Source organism: Scyliorhinus canicula, chromosome 3 (genome assembly GCF_902713615.1).
Source record: "Scyliorhinus canicula chromosome 3, sScyCan1.1, whole genome shotgun sequence".
NCBI lineage: Eukaryota > Metazoa > Chordata > Chondrichthyes > Carcharhiniformes > Scyliorhinidae > Scyliorhinus > Scyliorhinus canicula.
Genome location: NC_052148.1, coordinates 21,333,751 through 21,358,663, shown reverse-complemented (window position 1 = coordinate 21,358,663; position 24,913 = coordinate 21,333,751). Strand labels below are relative to the sequence as shown.

At 46.8% G+C, this 24,913-nt stretch overlaps 1 protein-coding gene across 1 annotated transcript in view; it reads right to left on the bottom strand.

Moving 5' to 3' along the window:
* Positions 1-488: 488 nt before the first annotated feature.
* LOC119963851 (disintegrin and metalloproteinase domain-containing protein 12-like) overlaps positions 489-24,913 on the bottom strand; it is a 47,204-nt gene continuing 22,779 nt past the window's right edge. The window contains exons 7-14 of the mRNA XM_038793205.1: positions 22,861-22,914; positions 20,224-20,295; positions 17,021-17,193; positions 15,443-15,524; positions 12,623-12,759; positions 10,255-10,360; positions 1,328-1,379; positions 489-805 (exon numbers count right to left, since the gene is read on the bottom strand). Coding sequence (XP_038649133.1) covers positions 558-805; positions 1,328-1,379; positions 10,255-10,360; positions 12,623-12,759; positions 15,443-15,524; positions 17,021-17,193; positions 20,224-20,295; positions 22,861-22,914 — 924 coding nt within the window. The 3' untranslated portion in view covers positions 489-557. The remainder of the gene's footprint in view (positions 806-1,327; positions 1,380-10,254; positions 10,361-12,622; positions 12,760-15,442; positions 15,525-17,020; positions 17,194-20,223; positions 20,296-22,860; positions 22,915-24,913) is intronic.

Below are 24,913 nucleotides of genomic sequence, written 5' to 3'. Positions count from 1 at the left end.
GCAGTCATTCTGGGTTTTAAGATTGCCTCTCTTCAGTTTATTTGGAGGATTCAAAGCAGGAAAGTCTTCATGGAGAAATCTCTCTGGCAAATCTTTAGGCACCTAAGGGCTGGTTTTAATGGTCAGTGGTCACAGATCAGGAGCATGCATCATTTAATATTCTTTCCTATTGGGAAAAATATATACAGAAGATGGTTGCAGAAATATCTTTGTGTCACTTCTGCATGACATCCGATCTTCATTCCATCCTCTTGGCCAAAGCCGGCAAGAATAAAGGGCTGGTCCTGAGAACATGTCTTTCTGGGCACCTTTAGTTAGCTCCCTTGTGTGGTGGTATGATTTGCATAGCTGTCTGCCATTGGTGCAGAACACCGGCTTACCATTGGCCCTGGTCGGACATGTGCCTCTCGACCGATTGGTTGAGACCAGTCATGTGACGGCTCTCCAATTGGTCGAGAGGCTGAGTTAACTACGCCTCCATATCGAGGTATAAATAGCCAGAACGCCCGGCGGTCGTCCATTTACTGTAGTCGACCGCAGGGCTAACCTCTAGCTTATTAAAGCCTAACTTTTGTACAGCAACTCGTTTCGTGTTCGATTGATGGTTCATCACCTTGGAAAGTAGATGTGAAGGCATTCTCTTGATCTCGCAGGCAACCCTGTGATTCGACAGTGCATTGCTGAGGGAGAGATCCGAAAGAGTGGTGGATGCTTGCAGTGCTGAATTCTTGGCCTGACTTCTGGGAACCTACCATCGCAAATCCAGCAATAACGATGAAGAACAATGACACAGAGACAATAGCGCCTATTATTGGAAGCAAATAAAATGGATGTTAGCATCCATACTGCAAAAACTCTTTGATAATTTCCATGTTTTGCCAAAATAAACAAACATATTCTGTACGCTATCTTTTCTGTTTGTTTTACATCAATGCATTCCTGATCATATTGAACAAAAAGAACTTTGGGTATGATTCTCCCGCAGCCCCCCCCCCCCCCCCCCCCCACGTGTTTCTCGGCGGCGTGCCATTCGCTGGCAGCGGGATTCTCTCTTCCCGCTGCTTGTCAATGGGATTTTCCCACTGAAGCCAACCCACCCCACCGGGAAACCCGGGGGTGCACTGCCAGTGGGACATGAGAATCCCAATGGCTGGAGAACTCCAGCCTTTATCCCCCTTCTGGATCTTTTGCGGATTTCCTTATCCTTATATCTATGTTGGTTTCAATCCCTCCTTCAAGTGGAAACAATTCCTCCTTCTGCACCCCAGAGTGATTATTCTCATTCTCTGCCCCCCTGTCACTGAAGATCTTAAGGATACCTACTTACCAATTTTGTAGTGGTTTGAAGTATCATCATTCACTAATGCTGCTGTGATATTCTGAGAAAGCAAAACAGTGAAACCAGTTACCCTCACTACTCCGGTATATACAAGAAATCGAGGTACGACCTCCGCAAAGCCATCCGAAATGCCAAGAGAGAATATCAAACCAAGCTACAGTCACAGACAGACTCTTGGAGGTTGTGGCAAGGACTAAATAACATAACGGGCTACAAAGCGAAGCCGAGCAGTATCTCTGGCAGCAGCGCATCCCTCCCCGATCAACCAAATGCATTCTATGCTCGGTTCGAGCAGGTAACCAACAATCCGCTGTTGAGTGCCCCAGCAGCCCATAATTCTCCCAAACCCACCATCACAGATTCTGAAGTCAGATCGGCCTTCCTGAAAGTGAACCCACGGAAGGCGACGGGCCCGGACGGGACCCCTGGTCGTGCACCCAGAGCCTGGGCGGACCAGCTGGCAGAGGTTTTCACAGACATCTCTAACCTATCCCTACTCCACTCCGAGGTCCCCACCTGCTTCAAGAAGACCACCATCATACCGGTACCAAAGAAGAACCAGGCAACGTGCCTCAATGACTACCGTCTGGTGGCCCTGACTTCAGTCGTAATGAAGTGCTTCGAGAGGTTGATCATGAAGCGCATCACCTCCATACTCCCAGAACGCCTTGATCCAGTGCAATTTGCATATCGTTGCAACCGGTCCACATCAGACGCCATTTCCCTAGCCCTACACTCATCCCTAGAGCATCTCGAAAACAAGGACTCCTACATCAGACTCCTATTTATTGACTAGAGCTCCACCTTCAACACCATAATCCCAGCCAAGCTCATATCAAAGCTCCAAAACCTAGGGGCTGTTTAGCACAACGCTAAATTGCTGGCTTTGAAAACAGACCAAGCAGGCCAGCAGCACGGTTTGATTCCCGTAACAGCCTCCCCGAACAGGCGCCGGAATGTGGCGACTAGGGGCTTTTCACAGTAACTTCATTTGAAGCCTACTCGTGACAATAAGCGATTATTATTATTTTTTTACTTGGCTCTCCACTCTGCAACTGGATCCTCGATTTTCTGACCAACAGACCACAATCAGTAAGAATGAACAACAACACCTCCTCCACAATAGTCCTCAATACCGGGGCCCCGTAACGCTATACTTAGCCCTCTACTCTACTCCCTGTACACACACGACTGCATGGCAAAACTTGGTTCCAACTCCATCTACAAGTTTGCTGACGATACGACCATAATGGGCCGGATCTCGAATAACGACGAGTCATAATACAGGAGGGAGATAGAGAACCTAGTGGAGTGGTGTAATGACAACAATCTCTCCCTCAATGCCAGCAAAACTAAAGAGCTGGCCATCGACTTCAGGAAGCAAAGTACTGTACACACCCCTGTCAGCATCAATGGGACCGAGGTGGAGATGGTTAGCAGTTTCAAGTTCCTAGGGGTGCACATCTCCAAAATTCTGTCCTGGTCCACCCAGGTCGACGCTACCACCAAGAAAGCACAACAGCACCTATACTTTCTCAGGAAACTAAGGAAATTCGGCATGTCCACGTTGACCCTTAACAACTTTTACAGATGCACCATAGAAAGCATCCTATCAGGCTGCATCACAGCCTGGTATGGCAACTGCTCGGCCCAGGACCGCAAAAGACTTCAGAGAGTCGTGAATACAGCCCAGTCCATCACGAACCTGCCTCCCATCCATTGACTCCAGCTACACCTCCCGCTGCCTGGGGAAAGCGGGCAGCATAATCAAAGATCCCTCCTACCCGGCTTACTCACCCTTCCAACTTCTTCCATCGGGCAGGAGGTACAGAAGTCTGAGAACAGGTACGAACAGACTCAAAAATAACTTTTTCCCCACTGTCACCAGACTCCTAAATTACCCTCTTATGGACTGACCTCATTAACACTACACCCTGTATGCTTCATCCGATGCCAGTGCTTATGTAGCTACTTTGTATATCTTGTGTTGCCCTATTATGTATTTTCTTTTCTTCCCTTTTCTTCCCATGTACTTAATGATCTGTTGAGCTGCTCGCAGAAAAATACTTTTCACTGTACCTCGGTACACGTGACAATAAACAAATCCAAATCCAATCCAATCCAATCCGTCACTGTCTGAAAATATCTAGGAATGTTGGTGAGGGAGAACCCAAACACAACGGATCAGAGTGGGTAAGAACATAGCCTGGTGAACTCCTGTGTTAATGAAGAATGAGCATCAACCGTTACATCAAAGCGGCATTTCAGAAGAAATTGGAGCAGCTTTGGTGGGAGGCCATTGAAGGTAACTCATTTTGCCAAATCCTGTTCTGGACCTTGAACATGTGTAAATCAAGGACCGATTGATGTTAAGATCAGAGTTTCAATATCAGACTTCAGGCCACCGGTAAATCAGCAATGCCAGAAAACGTTCTAACCATGATAAGTGCCTGAACTTTAAAGGCGATAGATAATATGTGAGTTAAGGAAATAGTTTCAGCCAGTGGATGTTTTTATGACTGGAAGGCTGTTTCCAGTCGAGTTGCACAGGGCTCAGTACAAAGTTCCACGTTTTAAAGGTGGCGTCAGTGAGCGCTGGTGTGAACCTATGTTTGTTGCAGATGGGGGGTTTTGTCTGACATTTCGGTCAGGCCAAATTGCTGCCGTAGTTGGTTCCAGGTCTGCAGGGTTGTATCAATGATTGAAACTTAAGTGCAGCGGGCATGAATGTGGTTGAAAATGAAGCAGAATCACAGATTTATTTCGGCGCAGAAGGAGGCCATTTGGCCCATCGTATTTGGCCCAGAACGAAAAGTGGTGTGCTGGAAGATATCAATGTCAGGGGGGCAAAACATTGGCAAATGGAATTCAATCCAGAGAAGTATGTTTGTGAATTTGAGGAGGATTTTCTTTAAATCTGGTAAGCAGAAAACTCATTGGAGATACTCAGGAAACAAATTTAATCCAGTCGTAATGATCTGCTAGGCTACGCATTGCGGTCTTTTACTCAGGTCGTGGTAAATAGAGTTTTGGGGATAGAGTTTTCTCTTTGGCAGGTCTATCAACTGCAACGCCAGGGTCGCAAGTCAGGTTCAAAGAAGATAAACACTTTGGAAAGGGACCAAAAGGATCATCTGTTGCCTAGGCCAGGGTTGCAGTTGCTTCTACTGCTGCTTCCATTCAATAAAGTTGCCTTCCTGAAAGCAAATGTTCAGGAAGAGCTGCATTCAGTGCAAGTGTCTGAGCTTTAACAAGGGATAACAAAGGGGAGGACTAGGCCGAAACATGGCATCAGCTGTGAAGAAGGTGGAGAGGTAGTTGGGAAATCTTCCATGCCAATGAGAATAACATGAATTGCTTTACTGGCATTGATGGAGGAGTTGGACAGGGAGACGTTGAACTGCACATGGAACGCTCCACAGATGAATATTCGGTCTGGGAGCGGGACCCCGATGTCAGACAAAACATCAATTATGGCCAGAGGGTGGTCTGACCGTCCAATGAGGACAGCAGGCGGGTTCTCCAAGCTGGAAGGTTGAGGAAGAGGCCCTCCAATAGCGGTGCAGAAACATTGAATGTGTTGATTCTAATCTTGCAAAATTCCCAGATTACGGAAAGGTGCCAGCAGACTAGAAAACCTCATATCATCAAAAGACATGGAGACAGAAAGCAGGAAACTCTCGACCAGTTAGCCTAACATCTATCATGTTAGAATCCACTTTTAAGGCAGTAGCATCAGGCCATTTAGAAAATCATAATACTTTCAGGGAGTTTTGTGGAAAGGAAATCGCGTTTGAAAAATTTATGGAGGTTCTTTGAGGATGCAACAAGCAGGGCGGATAACGGTGAATCAGTGGGTGCAGTGTTTTTGGATTCCCAAAAGGCATTTAATAAGTTGCCACACAGAAGATGATTGCAAAAAATAAGATCTCATGGTGTTGGAGGAAATATATTAACATGGATAGGGGACAGGCGAACGGGAGGAAGAGAGTCGGGGTAAATGGGTAATTTTCAGGTTGACGGGGGCAGCACGGTGGTGCAGTGGGTTAGCACTATTGCCTCACGGCGCCGAGGTCCCAGGTTCGATCCCAGCTCTGGGTCACTGTCCGTGTGGAGTTTGCACATTCTCCCCGTGTTTGTGTGGGTTTCTCCCCCACAACTCAAAGATGTGCAGGCTCGGTGGATTGGCCACGCTAAATTGCCCCTTAATTGGAAAAAAAATGAATTGGGTACTCTAAATTTATTTATTTTTTTAAAATTCCGGTTGACAAACAATTGACAAACGGTTGACAGCAATCAGTGTTGACACCTTAACTATTTATGATCTATATTAGTGATTTAGATGAAGGTAACAGTTATATTGTAGCCACATTTGCTGATGATTCAAAGGTAGGTAGGAAAGGAAGTTGTGAGGGGGTTACAAAGGTCAAATTTATCCGCCAGTCCCTGCCGGTGGAATATTCCGACCCTGTTGACAGTGACCCACTACCACAGGTTTCCCGGCGGCGGAACGTGTGAACAACGGGAAGACTCGTTGACAGCAGCAGGAGTGGATGAGCCCGCCACCAGCCAATGGCAAGCCGCCTCTTCCATCGCAAAACATGCTGGGCGAGGGCAGAAAATCCCACCGATGGGAGCAGTTTTGAGCCTGCACTAGCTGTACGTGGGATCGCTGATGTGGGAGGAAAATCCAGAGAGTATAATTTCCCGATTTTCCATGCCTCTTGCCGGTACTGTCAAGAGGTTCATGCCTACAAAGAGTGAAACCCCATTTTAATGTTTTTGAGTACATTTCAATGTTACCCACCCTTCGCCACGTGATGCCCCTAAGTGAATATTCAAACCTCGCCGACATGACACAACATCAGCGAGATTTACAACAGCTATTTGAAGATGTGAATCAGTTGAGGGCATTTCCCACCCCCACCCACCCTACGGTAGGTGCAATTATAAGTATAGCCCCCGGGAGGGACAGGGACCTGCCCTGGCACTGCCCCTTGGCACAGGTTGGCACATCCAGGTTGGCAGAGTACCAACCCGACAGTGCCAATCTGTACTAAGGGACAGTGCCCCGGGGCAGTGCCGGGATGGGCCTTCTGGGAGCCACATGGGCGGGGGGGGGGGGGGGGGGTTTCCGCTTTGTGTGGTGGAAGAGAGAGCGGCATGGCCATTCAGAACAAAGCTGCAGACACGGGGGTGGGGGTTAGCGGGCACTGAGTTGGGAGCTTTCAGGAATGGAGGCGGAGCAGGTAATGAGCGGGAGAATACTGGCGATACTTCCAGGGTCACGGTGGCAGGGTAGTGAGCCCCTGGTGATTGTGCAGGGGAAGGCGGGGGACTTCGGCATGGTTGGAGTAAGGGGCGGGACAGTAGATTTTCAGTTCTGATCAGTGTGCCCCGTTCTTTGTGGTGCTGGCCTTGCCAGTTCTATCATAGAATCATAGAATTTACAGTGCAGTAGAAGGCCATTTGGCCCATCGAGTCTGCACTGGCCCTTGGAAAGAGCACCCTACCTAAGCCACACCTCCATCTTATCCCTATAACCCAGTAACCCCACCTAACCTTTTTGGACACTAAGGGCAATTTAGCATGGCCAATCTACCTAACCTGCGCATCTTCGGACTGTGGGAGGAAACCGGAGCACCCGGAGGAAACCCACGCAGAGACGGGGAGAACGTGCAGACTCTGCACAGACAGTGACCCAAGCCAGGAATCGAACCTGGGATCCTGGAGCTGTGAAGCAACTATTCTAACAACTGTGCTACTGTGCTGCCCACTATCAGCGCCATCCCCCTCCTCCCACCCGTGGCAACAATCCCGCGCACTAATTTTCTTTACGCAGAGAGACTCAAGATCTGGAGTGAAAACTGACCAGTGCAGCTACAGAGCTGCACAAGATTTCAGTCTGAACCTGACACTTTGAAATGAATTTGGTAAGATTCCGCTCGCTGATTCTGCAAAGGGATAAAAGCTAAGCTGAGGGAATGGTCAAAAACTTAGCAGACGGATTTGGATTTGTTTACTGTCATGTGTACTGAGGTACAGTGGAAAATATTTTTCTGCGAGCAGCTCAAACAGATCATTTAGTACATGAAAAGAAAAGGAAAATACATAATAGGGCAACACAAGGACCACAATGTAAATGCATAGAAAATATGAGGTTGGCCCTTTGTGGAAGGAATAGAAAATCAGAATATTATTTAAATGAAGAGACCATAGAATACTGTTAACGTGGGATCTCGGTGTCCTTGCACATGAATCACAAAGGTCAGCATACAAGGGCATTAAGTAATTGGGAATGTAATTGGAGGGCAGCATGTGGCGTGGTGATTAGCACTGGGACTATGGCACTGAGGACCCGGGTTCCATTCCTAGCCCTGGGTCACTGTCCGTGTGGAGTCTGCACAATCTCCCCCACAACCCAGGTTAGGTGGATTGGCCACGCTAAATTGCCCTTTAATTGGAAAAAAAAAATAATTGAGTACTCTAAATAAAAAAAAAGGAATGTGATTGGAATGTTAGCCTTTATTGCAAGGGGGGTAGAGTATGAAAATAGGGAGTCTTGCTATGACTGTACAGGGTACTGGTGAGATAGCACCTGAAGTACTGTGTACGGTACTGTGGAAAGTGGGGAGGTGGTGGCACAGTGGCATTGTCACTCTAGTAAACCAGAGACCCAGAGTAATGTTCTGGGGACCCAGGTTCAAATCCCGCCACTGCAGATGGTGAAACCTGAATTCAATAACAATCTGGAATTAAAAGTCTAACGACCATGAAACCATTGCCAATTGTCGTAAAAATTCATCTGGTTCACTAATGTCCTTCAGGGAAGAAAATCTGCCGTCCTTACCTGGTCTGGGCTACATGTGACTCCAGATCCACAGCAATGAGGGATGCCTAAGTCCCATGAACGGATAATTTAAAAAAAAGATTCAGATTCTTTGCTTCAGGTGAGACTTTTTGTGACAGAGGGTTCACAAGGCTGATTCCTGGGAGTGTTTCTAATTTCTTCATGTGAGTATCACTGGCTGGGCCAGTACTTATTCCCCATTCTTGATTTGCTCGTGAAATGACCGGCTTGCGAGACCATTTAAGAGTCAACCACATTGCTGTGGATCTGGAGATACTGGAAGATATTTATTTAATTCAAATTTCACCATATGCTGTGGTGGGATTCGAACCCAGGATCCCAGAGCATTATCTTGGGTCTTTGAATGATTAGCCCAGTGACAATACCACTGAGCCACCGGATGAATGGGTTTGCCTTATGAGGAAAGGGTTTCCCATTTAAGACAGAAATGAAGAGGAATTTCTTCTCTCAGAAAATCATTCGGGTTTGGAATTCTTCTCAAACAGTGGAGGGTCAGTGAATGTGTTATAATAATAATCTTTATTGTCACGAGTAGGCTGACATCAACACTGCAATGAAGTTACCATGAAAATCCCCCAGTCGCCACATTCCGGCGCCTGCTCGTGTACACGGAGGGAGAATTCAGAATCTCCAAATTACCTAACAGCACGTCTTTCAGGACTTGTGGAAACCGGAGCATCCACAGGAAACCCAAGCAGACAGGGGGAGAATGTGCAGACTCCGCACAGACAGTGACCCAGCCGGGAATCGAACCTGGGACCCTGGCGCTGTGAAGCTACAGTGCTATCCACTGTGCTACCGTACCAGGTTGAGTTGGACAGAATTTTTGAATTACAAGAGAGTCAAAGGTTATGGGGGCAGGCAGGAAAGTGAGCGAAGGCCTCAATCAGGTTAGCCATGCATCTCGGAGCAGGTTTGAGGGACTGAATGGCTTACTACTCCTATTTCTGAATTATGATCTCTCCAGCACAGTGGCAGGGTGCTGAATGCATAGAACATAGAACATTACAGCGCAGTACAGGCCTTTCGGCCCTCGATGTTGCGCTGTCCTGTGAAACCCCTCTAAAGTCCCTCTACACTATTCTCTTATCGTCCATATGCCTATCCAATGACCATTTGAATGTGTTTAGTGTTGGCGAGTCCACTACTGTTGCAGGCAGTGCATTCCACGCCCTTACTACTCTCTGAGTAAAGAACCTACCTCTGACATCTGTCCTATATCTATCTCCCCTCAATTTAAAGCTATGTCCCCTCGTGCTAGACATCACCATCCGAGGAAAAAGGCTCTCAATGTCCACCCTATCTAATCCTCTGATCATCTTGTATGCCTCAATTAGTCAAATGCAGTCAAAGGAGAAAGATGATGTCTCCACCTTATGGCACATTCAAAAAATGTTTAAAAAGTAAAATCTCCAAACAGGTCAAAGTGGCACTGCGGAGGGGCAACCCCTGCCACTGGCAATCTGTGGTCGCCACCAGGGACCTTTAGAAATTGCAGCTGCGGGGGAAGGGAGAGTTTAAAAGGCATATTGGAGCACTGTCCCACTGATCTGCCACCACAATGTCACCTCCTCTCACTGGCTGTGTTTGATCTCTGCATCGGCTCTGCCTGCCAACTGACACAAGAGAGGGGCCTTATTGGGCCATAAAATAAACCTTTCTTGGCTACCTGCTGTTTGCAGGCTGATAGCCAGATGGCCTTCACTCTGCCTTGGCCTCCTTCTGAATGGATTGGTGAAATGAAATGAAAATCGCTTATTGTCACGAGTAGGCTTCAATGAAGTTACTGTGAAACGCCCCTAGTCGCCACATTCTGGCGCCTGTTCGGGGAGGCTGTTACGGGAATTGAACCATGCTGCTGGCCTGCCTTGGTCTGCTTCAAAAGCCAGCGATTTAGCCCAGTGTGCTAAACCAGCCCCTGGTGCAGGACAATGCAGGCTAACTGGGGACAGCCATTCACAGTCACTGCTCCCCCCCCCCCCCCCACTCCCCCTCCTCTAGGGGCTTCGAAACTCCAGCCCCAGCAACCGATTCCCTCACTCACCATGGAGACATCTGGCTGGTCCAGTAAACAGCTGATGTCATGATGTTTCAAGAACCGCTCGAGGTATGCTTTGCTGCAATTGCTGAATATTGGATTCATCATCCACCTGCACAAAAGAGAGCACATTTTCTAAGGGGAAAAAATTACGTGAGGAAAACTGAGGCATTCACTAAATACGCTTCAATCAATTTTTTTTAAACAATCATTCTTGGAGGGGTTCAAAGCATGGTATCAGAGGTGAGGGGCTCGAGTTATCTGGTCAGATTGGAGAAGCCAAGCTGCTTCTCTTTAGAACAGAGAAGGTTAAAAGGAATTCTTTTCCCCTTTACTCTTTCAGGGATTGTGGGAAAGGTGGCCAGCATTTGTTGTCCATACCTGACTGCCCATGAACTGAGCGGCTTGCTAAGCCATTTCTGAGGGCAGCTGAGAATCAACCACACATTATAACAATAGAACATAGAATATACAGTGCAGAAGGAGGCCATTCGGCCCATCGAGTCTGCACCGACCCACTTAAGCCCTCACTTCCACCTAATCCCCATAACCCAATAACCCCATCTAACCTTTTTTGGTCACCAAGATCAATTTATCATGGCCAATCCACCTAACCTGCACATCTTTGGACTGTGGGAGGAACGGAGCACCCAGAGGAAATCCACGCACACAGTGGGAGAACGTGCAGACGCCGCACAGACAGTGACCCAGCAGGGAATCGAACCTGGGACCCTGCAGCTGTGAAGCCACAGTGCTACTTGTGCTACCGTGCTGCCCAATAGTAACTTATCAAAGGAATAAACTTTCAATAGGGAACGAAAAAAGGGCTAATGTAATCAAGAGATATGAAAATAGGGCAGACAGTGGCGTAGTTGTATTGTCACTGGACTAATAAAACAGAAACCCAGGGGAATTCTCTGGAAACCAGGGTTTGAATCCCACCACGGCAGATGGTGAAATTTGAAATCAAGAAAAATCTGGAATTGAAGTCGAATGATGACCATGAAACCATTGTCAATTGTCGTTAAAAACCCATCTGGTTCACTAGTGTCCTTTACAGAAGGAAATCAACCATCCTTCCCTGATCTGGCCTACATGTGACTCCAGACCCACAGCAATGTGGTTGATTCTGAACTGTCCTCTCAAGGGCAATTAGGGATGAACAAATTTAAAAAAGGAAAGTGGAGTGGCACTGGCTGTGTTGCTCTTGTAGCGATTGGTGGGAACTCAATGGCTGAATTGCCTCCCCCTGTGCTGTAACAATTCTATGATCCTAAGGTATAATTCTTCTTGCATAGTTACATAAACTGTTGGCTGAAGTATTCTTACTGTTTGACTCTGGGTCCCATTGATCATGTTCATTTGGTTTGAATGACAGTCTTCTCATTGGGTGTTATTCCCCCACTCAGACTTCACATTACAGCAGAGGTGACTTCTGCCAGTAATAGGTAACGGTAAAGTCGCCAGAGTCCCAGATGGCCATAGGCTGCTTTCCCCTTTGAGGGGGAGAGCTGACTGGTGATGATTTGACCTGAGGATCACCACACCTCAGATGAGGGTCAAGGTTGAGAAGACGAGACCTTCATGAATAACCTCAACCGCTCCGGTGCTGTCAGATTGCTGGCAAAGCCACATTCTGATGGCGTGTCTGCTGTGTGGAATGGAATCTTAACAGGCTTTACAGGGCTTCCAATGGAGTCACATGCTGGTCCAGCTCAGCTTATTCCCTCATGAGAGTTAAGACGCATAACCCTGGGGAGAGAAGGAATCAATAGCACTACCGTCAACACCAACTTGACGCATGTGATGATAAATATGATGCCTTTTTATTGCAAGAGTCTGGGTCCTCCTACCTCCATTTACAACAGGGCTCTTTACAATTAGTAGTTTCTTTTGCATTCAAATGGAGATAAGCCAAATGTGCTGGGCATCGTGTTCATCATATTGACATTATGTGTCAATGGAATAATGGTCCTGCTAATTGAGCTACTTTCACTATTGCTGAGTGGAGGCACAGTCACTTACATAAAGAACAGCCACTGCGCTTTAAAAGATACCTCACCGTGCAAAGTGATTTGAGGCTTCTCAGCCGATGGATAAGGTACTACCTGAGCGCATGATTTGGCACATGATGGGGGGGTCATTTTAACTTTAGCCGATAATCGGGGCACTCAATGAAGGCGGCGAAAATGAAAACCAGGAGAGGTTTACGAGTAGGCTGCTTATTTGATATTGCAGATCAGCCATTGACCCGGAAAATGACCCAGATTGGTTTGTACATAATTGTTACAAGAAAACAATTTTTAATTATTTCTGATGAATGATCGTCAAAAGTTCATCGAACAGAATGAGGATAAATGTTAATTGTCCTTACATAGCTGATATCGCCAGCAAGCACCTCCCAGAGGTGACAAGGCATTGACAAGTGGATGTGTCATGATGCATTCCCAGATTGTGACCTATCTCATGAGCAATATATTTCGCCACTTCTCTGGTGCTAGCCCGCGTACCCTGCAGATGCAATGAAAAAATGGCATTCATTAGCATGACACATAAAGCAACAGCTCCACCTTGATATCATCTTCACGTACAATGTGAATTCATCGACAGAATCCTGGAGGTTTACGGTACAAAACAACGCATTCCAATCACTCTTTAGTCACGTAATCAAAACAAATTGACGAGTGTGGGCATCAACATAAAGAAGTAAAAAAGAGAAATGGGGTGCATAGAGTGAGAGCGCTGCACAGTAATAGAGAAAGGAGCAGTACCATGTTAGATAGGAGCAGACTAAGGAGGATTACAAGAAATGCAAAGATAGGATTACAATGCACTTGAGGAAAGATATGAAGGACCTTGAGGTTTACCAGGGATGGGGTAGGGTGTGGGGTGGGGGGTGGTTTAATAACAAGGTTAGGTTGGAAAGGCAGGGGCTGTTTTCCTTGGAGCAAAGGAAATTGCGGGGAGATTGAATAGAGGTGTACAAAATTATGACAGGTTTGGACAAGGTCGCCAAGGAAAAGCTCTTCCCATTAATTGACTTTATTAAGATTACGCGATACCGATTTAAGATATCGGGTGGGAAATGCAGGGGGAAATGCAGAAGAACCTTTTTACACAGTGAGTGGTAATGGCCTGGAATTCGCTGCCCACCAGGGTGGATGAGGCAGAAACAGTCAATGACTTCAAAAGGAAATGGGATGGACACTTGAAGGAAATAAGAGTTACAGGGACTGAGTGAGAGAGCGAGACTGACTGACTTGCTCTGGGTGGAGCCGGCATGAAATCGAAGAGCCAAATGACCTCCTTCTGTGCTGTTAATGATTCTATCTTTCCAATGTCACCGTCCCACTCTCCCCCCTTCAACCTCTCTTCCTCTATTTCAAATATCTCTTCAGAGATGTCAATGACGCTGCCTTATTAACTCCCAGTGTTTCAACAGCCCTCTGTGGAAATAAACATTTTGAGAACATTTCTCACTGACAATGTTAAACTGATCTCGTCACAGACTCGCAGAGGAAACACTCGAAGTACCTGTTTAAAACTATTCATTGTTTAGACAAATCGGTATTTCTGTTGTCATACAAGGCAAGCAATGAGCCTGTGTCAAATCGCAGCGGTGATTTATTTAACTAAGAACTTCATATACAGAACAGTACAACTACTCCACAGGCCCAGGCCCTTCGACTCCCAAGCTAACTCTGACCAAATACCAACAGCCAGGTCCGTGCCCAAATGCCTGATGGCTAACATTCACACATTCCGATCTCCATAGGCTCCAGTGGCCCACCACGTGACCCGTGAAGAATCACCCCTTAAAGGGACTACGTTACCACAATTTCTTTTTAGCCTTCTCCTAACCAGTACAATAATCACTTTAGATCTTAATTTTCACCATACTTGACCAATGGTACATATTTCTTTTCTCCCTGATAGCTGTTAAATGAGAAGAGTTTCAATGTCTTAATCCAATTGCAAGTGGGAATATACATTTGGCACAGAACTGGTTGTAATTCTGCTCGATTTGGCAATCCTATAGTGAGAGGAATCACGAGATTAACAGCTGCGAGAATTGTCACACTCTCGTAATGTTAGTGTTTGGAAAGGGGGAAGCTAAGAGAGCTGCAGCTGCATCTGACCCATGCTTAATACAATTCTATATCTAACCATCGTAATAATTGAGCTGTGCTATTTCTGATCCTAGTATATTTAACTTCTGCTACAACTGACCTTTGGATTCATTCTTGGGACGTAAGCATTGCTGGCAAAGGTTATTATTTTTGCCCATCCCTAATTGCCTTTCATTCAGTGATGGTGAGCTGCCATCTATATGCTCTAACTTGCGATACATCTGTAGCTACTATGTACCATCTTCGTCAATGTTTTATCTGACGCATGCTATAGCTCACATTATCTGATCCATGTTATATCTATTTTACACATTAGCTGATTCACGCTCACATCTGATGCCGACTTTATATGATTCTGATTGTACCTGATCCACATTTTATCGATCCACACTTTGGGTATGATTCTCTGGCCCCCCCACAGCTGTGTGTTTCTTGGCGGCAGGAGGCAGCCCACCATTGGCCGCCAGCGGGATCCTCTGGTCCCGGCGCTGTCAATGGGATTCCCATTGAATCCACCCCACGCTGTTGGGAAATCCGCGGCGGGGATTCGCCATCAGCGGGACCGAAAAATTCCACCGGCGTGAACAGCCGGAAGATCTCCTCCTTTGTCTGATTCAGGTTGTATCAGGTCTACACTTTACCCGATTTGTTCTGATGCACACTGTATTATATCCATGAATTCCAGAATTGTTACAGCTTAGAAGGAAGCCATTAGGCCTAATGTGTTTGCACCAGCTCTCTAAACGAGCAGCATGATTTAGTGCCGTTTCCCTGCCTTTTCCCCTTACCCGTGCACATTGTTTCTATCCAGGTAATAACCTAATGCTCTCTTGAATATCTCGGTTGAACCAGCCTCCACCACACTTCCAGGCAGTGCATTCCAGACTCCAACCACTCGCTGTGTGGAAAAGTCTCAATATAAATGGTCCCTGGATTCGGTGTCTCAGACAATGATCACGCCTGTTCTATATCGGACCTTAATGCTGATACAAGGTGCTTCATTCGCCCACATTCACCTCAACATGCACAAAACTTCATCCAAAAGATCTTCCTGTGCAAAATACCTGGACAACTCCTCCGCTCCTCTCCTTTGAGCACATAGCATTCAGGTATGCTTCCCCTAGCGACATTCGAAAAGGCACACCACTGGAGGAAAAATAAATAAAGGGGAGAGTTGTTTAGTGAAAAGGCAAACAAAGTTTGATATAAAGCAGTATTGGCAGCAAGACACCCCCCTTTAAATAGCGTTGGAAATGTTAATATCTCCAAATACTTTTCATTTGGTCAGCAACCACAAGACTGAGGACACAGATCTACTGCGACCAGCCTGTCTTAATACTGTAGAAAATGTAAAGCAACAGCTCCCCTCAGTGGTACATCACTGTAGAGCCCAAAAACATCCCACAACATTTATTACCATCTCAATTCAAAAAGCATGGTAATGGAGATTGACATGCATTCCCCTGCACTGCTCTCCCACAGTAACTTGAGGAGATGGAGAGAAAGGTGTTAAGTGAGGGAAATTATCGAGGTCTGTGGGAGCTGAAGAGAACCAAGGGATATGGGGATGGGGTAAAAAAGTGGAGTTACGAGATCAAAGAGAATGTGGGGAAGGGCATTTCTGGATGCCAGCAATGTAAGATGGTTACCAAGAAATCCAGTCGGGAATTCAAAAGAAACCTCTTTATCCAAAGAGTGGCAAGAATGTGAAACTTGTTACCAACAGGGAGTATAGGTGCATTTAAGGGGAAGCTGGATACGTATATAGAATCATAGAATTTACAGTGCAGGAGGAGGCCATTCAGCCCATCGAGTCTGCACCGGCTCTTGGAAAGAGCACCCTACCCAAGGTCAACACTTCCACCCTATCCCCATAACCCAGTAACCCCACCCAACACTAAGGGCAATTTTGGACGCTAAGGGCAATTTACATGGCTAATCCACCTAACCTGCACATCTTTGGACTGTGGGAGGAAACCGGAGCACCCGGAGGAAACCCACGCACACACAGGGAGGATGTGCAGACTCCGCACAGACAGTGACCCAAGCCGGAATCGAACCTGGGACCCTGGAGCTGTGAAGTGATTGTGCTATCCACAATGCTACCGTACATGAGGGTGAAGGGAATTTAGGGGTAAGGTGACGGATTTAGATGGGTGAATGCTCGAATGAAGCGTGAACACCAGCATGGACTGTGTATCCTAGGTAATCCTATGCATGATCAGTCACGATCTTATTGAATGGTGGAGCAGGTTTGAGGGGGCCACATGGACATAAAGGAATGGGAGGGGGCTCATTTGGAGCATAAACAACAATTGTTTCTGTGCGGCACATATACTATGGCTGGGATGTTCCGACACTGCTATGGTGGGACCCGCCATGGGGAATGCGGCAAGCCGGCCAAAAATCCATTGACTTTCGGCCAGATCTGACGATCCCAGCTGCCAGATGGGCTAGGGAATTCTGCCCTGTGTAATTGAAGAGCGTGGGTAATACTTTGCTGACTTTGGGAGCGGTTTGTGCATTACAATGGGTGCTTTCAGGGCTGTGACATGCCCAGTGACCGTAAAGATTCCTACCCAACGATGCCAGTCTAAACCCAGCAGCCAGGTCATTCTACAATGGCACAGACCCACAATTACCTGATAAGCTGGGCGTTATCATGATGCTTCCTTGGCACAAGCTCTTTGCTTCTCCATTTCATAAAGTTTAGCAGAGCCTTTGAGGTATCCCGGCTGGAGCTAATCTTATTTTCATTTGTCCAGATTTCTATGCCAACAAGAAAAATCTGGATATTTAACTCCTTGTGGTAGATCTGAAAAAGACAGAATTCCAACAGTGGGCTTAAAACCTGCAAATCCCCCTGAGAAATTCTCACTCAGGCTTTCCGTCGCGACTCCCCTTCATCACATCATCAATGTCGCGGCCGTGCCCATTCCTCCATCACGCCCCCTCACTCTTCCACTCGTTTGGAAGCACGGGCAGCACGGTAGCATGGTGGTTAGCATAAATGCTTCACAGCTCCAGGGTCCCAGGTTCGGTTCCCGGCTGGGTCACTGTCTGTGCGGAGTCTGCACTTCCTCCCCGTGTGTGCGTGGGTTTCCTCCGGGTGCTCCGGTTTCCTCCCACAGTCCAAAGATGTGCAGGTTAGGTGGATTGGCCATGATAAATTGCCCTTAGTGTCCTAAAAAAAGTAAGGTTAAGGGGGGTTGTTTGGGTTACGGGTATAGGGTGGATACGTGGGTTTGAGTAGGGCGATCGTTGTTCGGCACAACATCGAGGGCTGAAGGGCCTGTTCTGTGCTGTACTGTTCTATGTTCTATGTTCTATGTTTTCAAACTCTACTTCCTTCACTGAACTCTCCATTTCAGTCCCGTGGTGTTTTCACTGACAAGTGCGCTATCTAAATCCAAATAGTTATGGATAGTATTGCTCTCAAGCACCACCGTGAAAGGCCCCATCACTACAAGGACTCCAGCAGTTCAAGATGAAGGTCCACCCACACCTTAACTGGGTTGGGCAATACATTCTGGAGACAAAATTCCTTTGTTAGAGACACTCGCATCCTGTGATCAAAAACTTTATTGTCTTTGCGGAAAGGGAAGGCTCATTGAGGATTTTTTCACAGCGCAAATTACAGAGGCAACCGGTTGCCATGGTTTTATTGAATGGAAGATTGTTGTGCGAAACTTTAAGTGCCTAGTGACCTACAGTGGTAGCACTTGGTAATTACAGAAAGTGAGGCAGCACTTAGCATGATTCTGAGCAGGAGACATGAGATTGTGAAATGTGCTTGACTGCACTCTTGGTCGATTGCCCTATCGCTGTAGATATGTTCTTCCCAACTCCGTGAAGGATTGCACTGTTTTTTTGCAATGAAAATAAGTGTTTATGGAAAATGTAAAAAAGTTTGCATGGCTTGGTTCTTAATGCCCGGATAACTTTTCTCTCTGCTCGCTCTCGGGAACCCAACATTCACCTTACATTCAAGGCAGTGAAATCAAAACCCAGGACAGTCTCCTACACAAACCCAGGCCCTCAACTCCATAAAACAATTGCTCCTCTCTTCCTCTTTTAAAAATCTTTTAAAACCCAAGTTTTTTTTTAATAAACATTTTATTGAGGTATTTTTGGTATTATAGCAACAGCAAAATAAACAATGTGCATTAAACTATAAACATAGTGCAAAAGCCGTCTCCCTCCCTTACGGGTCCCACCTTTATTAACCCCCTACTCTAAGCTAAACTAACCGCACCACCCCTTCTGCTGACGAACAGTTGCCACCTCCGGACGAACCCTAATATTGACCTAATCTAGCCATGTCCGATAGCCAGGTCTCCGACTTCGGGAGCTTTGAGTCCCTCCAAGCTAATAGTATCCGTCACCGGGCTATCAGGGAAGCAAAGGCCAGAACATCTGCCTCTTTCTCCTCCTGGATTCCTGTGTCTTCCGTCACCCCGAAAATCACCACCTCTGGACTCAGCGCCACCCTTGTTTTTAACACCATGGACATGACATCTGCAAACCCCTGCCAAAATCCCCTAAGCTTCGGACATGCCCAGAACATGTGGACACGGTTCACTGGTCCTCCCGCACATTTTGCAAACCTGTCTTCCACCCCAAAGAATCTGCTCATCCGGGCACCTCATGTGAGCCCGGCGAACGACCTTAAATTGTATCAGGCTGAGCCTGGCACATGTTGCGGACGCGTTGACTATACTCAACGTGTTCACCCATTGACCATCCTCTATCTCTCCTCCTAACTCCTCCTCCCACTTGCGCTTTAGCTCCTCGGTCCGCATCTCCTCTGACCCCATAAGTTCCTTGTAAATGTCAGAGACGCTTCTCCTATCCACCCTCTGGAAACCATCCTGTCCTGAATCCTCCTTAGTGGTAGGAGCGGGAAGGTTGCCACCTGTTTACGTAGGAAGTCCCACACCTGCAGGTACCTGAATTTGTTTCCCCTCGCCAACCCAAACTTCTCCTCCAACGCCCTCATACTCGGAAAGCTCCCCTCGATAAACATATCCCCCATCCTCTCAATCCCTGCTCTCCGCCATATCTGAAACCCCCCATCCATACTTCCTGGGGCAAACCGGTGATTATTACAGATTGGGGGCCAGACCGATGCTCCCTCTGCTCCCACATGTCTCCTCCATTGCCCCCAGACTCTCAGGGCCGCCACCACCATGGGGCTGGTGGAGTACCGTGCAACCCAAGTTTTCTTTTAATAAATTTAGAGTAATTTTTTTTCCATTTAAGGGGCAATTTAGCTTGGCCAATCCACCTACCCTGCACATCTTTGGGTTGTGGGGGTGAGACCCTTGCAGACACGGGGGGAATGTGCAAACTCCACATGGACAGTGACCCAGGGCTGGGATCGAACCCGGATCCTTGCCACCGTGAGGCAGCAGTGCTAAAGACTGTGCCACCGCGCCATCCCTAAAACCCAGGTTTTGTAAGGACGAACAGGTCCACACTGAGTTGGTCGGGAAAAAGAGAACTTACTTTATTTCACAATTGTCTATTGTGTACAGTTTCAGTAGCTCCTTACTGGGCTTTCACTAGGCGGTGCCTTGCTGGCCCACTCTATTTATACCAAGTCAAGTGAACATTGTTAAGGGTCCCCCACCCCATTATCGGGGAGCCCATATTCTGCAAGCTCCGCGGGGTGGTGAAGCACCCCTACCCTGTAAGGCCCTTGCAGGTTATAACACCAAGGTTGGCTGTTTTGAGTTAATTATCTTTTGCCATACCCCTTACTCTTTCCATCCTTAGTGGGGTGCTGTGTGCACTTTGACCTTTCACCTGGACTGCCCAGTAAGGAAGGCATTGTTTCTCTTACCTGATTAACATGATGTGCAAGAGTAATCAATCGCTCCTGAGTCTTTCTGAGGTCCCCTTCATTTTGCATGAACTGTGAAAAGACAAGATGATAGCGAGTGGTTAGGATGTGCTTACGAACAGAATGTCAGTAATGAACTTTTGAAAATTGGTCAAACGGTTTTTGTAATGTTCTCTTTTCTCTTTACCCTCCTCCTCTGAAGGGTTTGTCTCACTATTAGGTTTAAAACTAGACCGTTATTTTTGGGAGGGTGGGCAGGAAATAAGTTCAATAAGCCCAAGGGAAGGCTGGGATTTCCCCACCCCACTCCCCGTGGCAGGTTCTCCCGTGGCCTATGCAGCCTGTCACTGACCACCAGCGGCATCCCGTCAAAGCCTACGTGCTTTTCCCTGGCTCGCCCGCACCACCATTGCTGGGGAACCAGCCACAGGTGGTCAACTTCGACAGGACTGGATGTTGGGCAGCATGATAGCACAGTGGTTAGCACAGTTGCTTCACAGCTCCAGGGTCCCAGGTTCGATTCCCGGCTTGGGTCACTGTCTGTGCGGAGTCTGCACGTTCTCCCTGTGTCTGCGTGGGTTTCCTCCGGGTGCTCCGGTTTCCTCACACAGTCCAAAGATGTGCAGCTTAGGTGGATTGGCCATGCTAAATTGCCCTTAATGACCAAAAAGGTTTGGTGGGGTTACGGGGTAGGGTGGAGGCATGGGCTGAAGTGGGGGCGCTCTTTCCAAGGGCCCGGCAGACTCGATGGGCCGAATGGCCTCCTCCTGCACTGTAAATTCTATGATTCCCACCTGTGGGATGGGTCTGAAAATCCCACCCAAAATCTCCTACATTTCTAATGTATCACCATATTTTGCAATTCTATATCTCTCTGGGATCATATCCAAAGAGCCATTTTGCAGTTGCCCATACAAACTGCAGTCGGAAACGTGCACGACCATTTAATGATTATATTGTTTATATATTGGTATGCTTTCTTTCCCCTCCCTTTGGAGTATGATGGAGATAAGTGTTGGAAAAATTTTAAAGGCTGATCTCAGCTACATGAATGCTCCTTCTGTGGGCAACAAGTCATGGAGTAAGGCTTGAACCCACTGCTTTAAACCCACAGCCCTCGGGCGCAATTTACGGGCCGCATTGCGCTGGAATCGGGACGGGCGCAGCCAGTAGATCCCCAGAGAGGCCTCCCCCGATGGGATTCCCGATGGGCGTTACATCTCGCGAGATCTAACCAGATCTCGCAAGACGTCGCTATCTAGACCCGCCCACAATGGGCCGGACCCAATCTCTCTCGGTTAAGTGTGTTTAGAAAACCACTTCAACTCTACTGACACCGCATCGATCGGCCAGCCGCATCTATCGGACTCACCGAGGAGATCCCAGCTGAGTGTCCATTAGTACTGGTCCCCACAAATGGCGACCAGATGTACTGGCACTACCAAAATGTATAAGTTTGCAAAAACAAAGCTCCCTATCTGTCGTGGAAAATTAGGTCATAGTCTCATAAATCCTGTCCTGAACTAAGTTGCGCTGATTGTTTCATTGTCCTTCCCAATACCTTAGTCCCACAAAACCTCAGCCTGTATTAGCTCTATCTAACCTTGCTTGTTACTTTTAAACTTCTGGTTCTTTAACTATAGCTTCTCTCAGCCACATGAATGGCTTCTTCTCTCATCTGGTGGGAGGGTCCCCAGTGCCCCTTTGACCACACAGTTATGTTTCAGCAGCCGAGCCGCCCAGTCCATCACAGGGGCTGGTTTAGCTCACTCAGCTAAATCGCTGGCTTTTAAAGCAGACCAAGCAGGCCAGCAGCACGGTTCGATTCCCGTACCAGCCTCCCCGGACAGGTGCCGGAATGTGGCGACTAGGGGCTTTTCACATTAACTTCATTGAAGCCTACTCGTGACAATAAGCGATTTACATTTACATTACATTATACACCTCCCGCTGCCTGGGAAAAGCGGGTAGCATAATCAAAGACCCCCCCCCCCACCCAGCTTATTCACTCTTCCAATTTCTTCCATCGGGCAGGAGATACAAAAGTCTGCGAACACGCACGAACAGACTCAAAAACAGCTTCTTCCCCGCTGTTACCAGACTCCTAAATGACCCTCTTATGGGCCTACCTCATTAACACTACACCCTGCATGCTTCATCTAATGCCGGTGCTTATGTTGTATATCTTGTGTTGCCCTATTATGTATTTTCTTTTATTTCCTTTTCTTCCCATGTACTTAATGATCTGTTGAGCTACTCGCAGAAAAATACTTTTCACTGTACCTCGGTACACGTGGCAATAAACAAATCCAATCCAATCTAACTGGGTTGTGATTTGAAACGAGAACTTTTACTGATTTCCCCTCCCTGCATCACCCCAGCAAAGTCTTTCACCGTTGGGTGCGAAAGCCAAATTTAGGGAACTCAGACCAGGAATCAAACCTGGTCCCATCTGTATATTCGGTTACTATAACCAGGCATTGCATTTACCCATTCAGTTATCAGGACAAAGTTCTTTGAAGGTGAAGGGGATGGCTGTTGAGGGACATGGAGTTCAAGCACACATTTCCCATGATCTGATGAATGATAGAGGGGATGAATGGCCTTCTTCTAAGTTCCAATGAAAAAAAAAATTACCTGCTCTCTGTCAGCCACAAGGAAGAGCTCGATGCTGAGATTGGCTTTGCGACTCTGCGAAAGAAGGAAGAGGAGAAAGATGAAGAGAAAGAACACAATAATGAATGCCATGTCCCCATTAATCTCTTACTGACATAAAGGAAGGATAGTCTGCACTGATAAGAAGCTTTATCATGTCTCTCAGACACCCAAAACATGCCACATACAAATATCGGGGCAGGTGGTGATGGCACAGTGGTATTATCGCTGGAACTGTAAACCAGAAATGCAGGTTAGTGCTCTGGGAACACGGATTCAAGTCCCACCATGGCAGATTCAATACAAAATCTGGAATTCAAAGTTTAATGATGACTATGAAACCAGGGTGTAAACCCATCTGATCACTGGCTGGTCTGCCTGTGACTCCAGACCTATAGTAATGGCCTCGCAAGCCACTCAGTTCAAGGCCGATTAGGGATGGGCAATGAATGCTGGCCTAGCCAGCGATGATCACCTCCAATAAATATACAAAACAATACGTACTCTGAAGTGTCTGCTCACATGTAAGTAAGCATGCTGCCATTTTGGAACACCACACAAACAGTAATGTAACATTAACACAAATGTCGATGATGGTGCTGTTTAATGTTCACACTAGTCTCAATTTAATTTCTCGCTTCAAGGAGAGAACTTCCTCGCTATTGCACAGAGTGTCAGCCTCGATTGTGTACTCCAACCCTCAGGTGGATTTTGAATACAAGCATACTGCTATCGGAAGCAAATTAAACACTCCAGTTGAAAGTAGTTACGCCACTTTCAAAAGCTATTTATAAGAGCGTAGGAACAGGCCATTTAGCCCCGTGAGCCTGTTCTGCCATTTAATGAAATTGTGGCTGATCGGTGATCTAACATGCCTTTGCCCGATATCTCTGAATACATTTCTTCACAAAAATCTATTTGCAGGTTTAAAATTAACAATTGATTCTACCATCAGTTGTCCTTTGCTGAGTAATGTTACAAACGTCTACCATTTTTGCCTGGCTCGAATCTTTAGCCAACCATCACCCCCCAGTCCTAGACTCCCAAACTAGCAGAAATAGTTCTTCTCTATTTACTCTATCTGTTCTTAATCACCTTTTAACCTTCTCAATTCCTGGAGACGCAGCTGTTGTGTTATGCTTCTTCATGTAGCATAAGCTGCTTCCTTGATGTATACTCTGACAAAGGAAGGTTCAGACTTGGAGATAGCTTTTACACATTTATTGAACAGTTAGCAATTCTCCTACTTGAGTTCGACTCTCCTGCTAATCTTACTATAGTAACTCAATCTAACTAACCAGTCTGCTCCAATCCGTGTGCTGGGTGTGATGCTTCCTGATCTGCCCCTGTCTCTCTGAGTGTCGCCGATGGAAAGAGAAAGAGCATGTGTGCCCTGTCCTTTTATATGGGTAGCCCTCTTGTGGTAGTGTCACCTCTGGGTGTGTCTTGATTGCCCGTTGGTTGTGTCCTATCTTACTGACCTATTGGTTGAATGTCTGCGTGTCATGATGTCTCTGGTGCTCCCTCTAGTGTTTACCTAGTTGCAGTGTACCTACATTAACCCCTTGTGCATTTACAGTGATGCATATCACCACAGCAGCCATGCTTTGTGTCATCTCTACTTGCAATTAAACTTTGATGGGCTATTATCATTGTGATAAATCTGTACTCTACACTCTCTTCCAAGGCCTTGAGTGTGGTGTCCAAAACTGCTCACAGTACAGTTATCTAACTGGGGCTTTTTTTCACCCTCTCCATTGCCTCCATACCTTTCTTATATTATGGAGATAAAAACTGTTCACTCTCCTGTACAAGTGTAACATCACTTGAGCACTGAAATGTGTTCACCCATTTTCACATTCTATCTTACCTTTATGCCACTTTGTCTCTTCACGCTGCCTTTAACGCGTCCCCTGTTCGATACAAATTTGTTGCAATCTCTTCCAAATCCAACCTATCACCGACCTACTACTTTGCTCCAGCTGCTATCCCGCAATTTATAGAATATAAATTTCTCCCTCCCTTTAACTCTGAA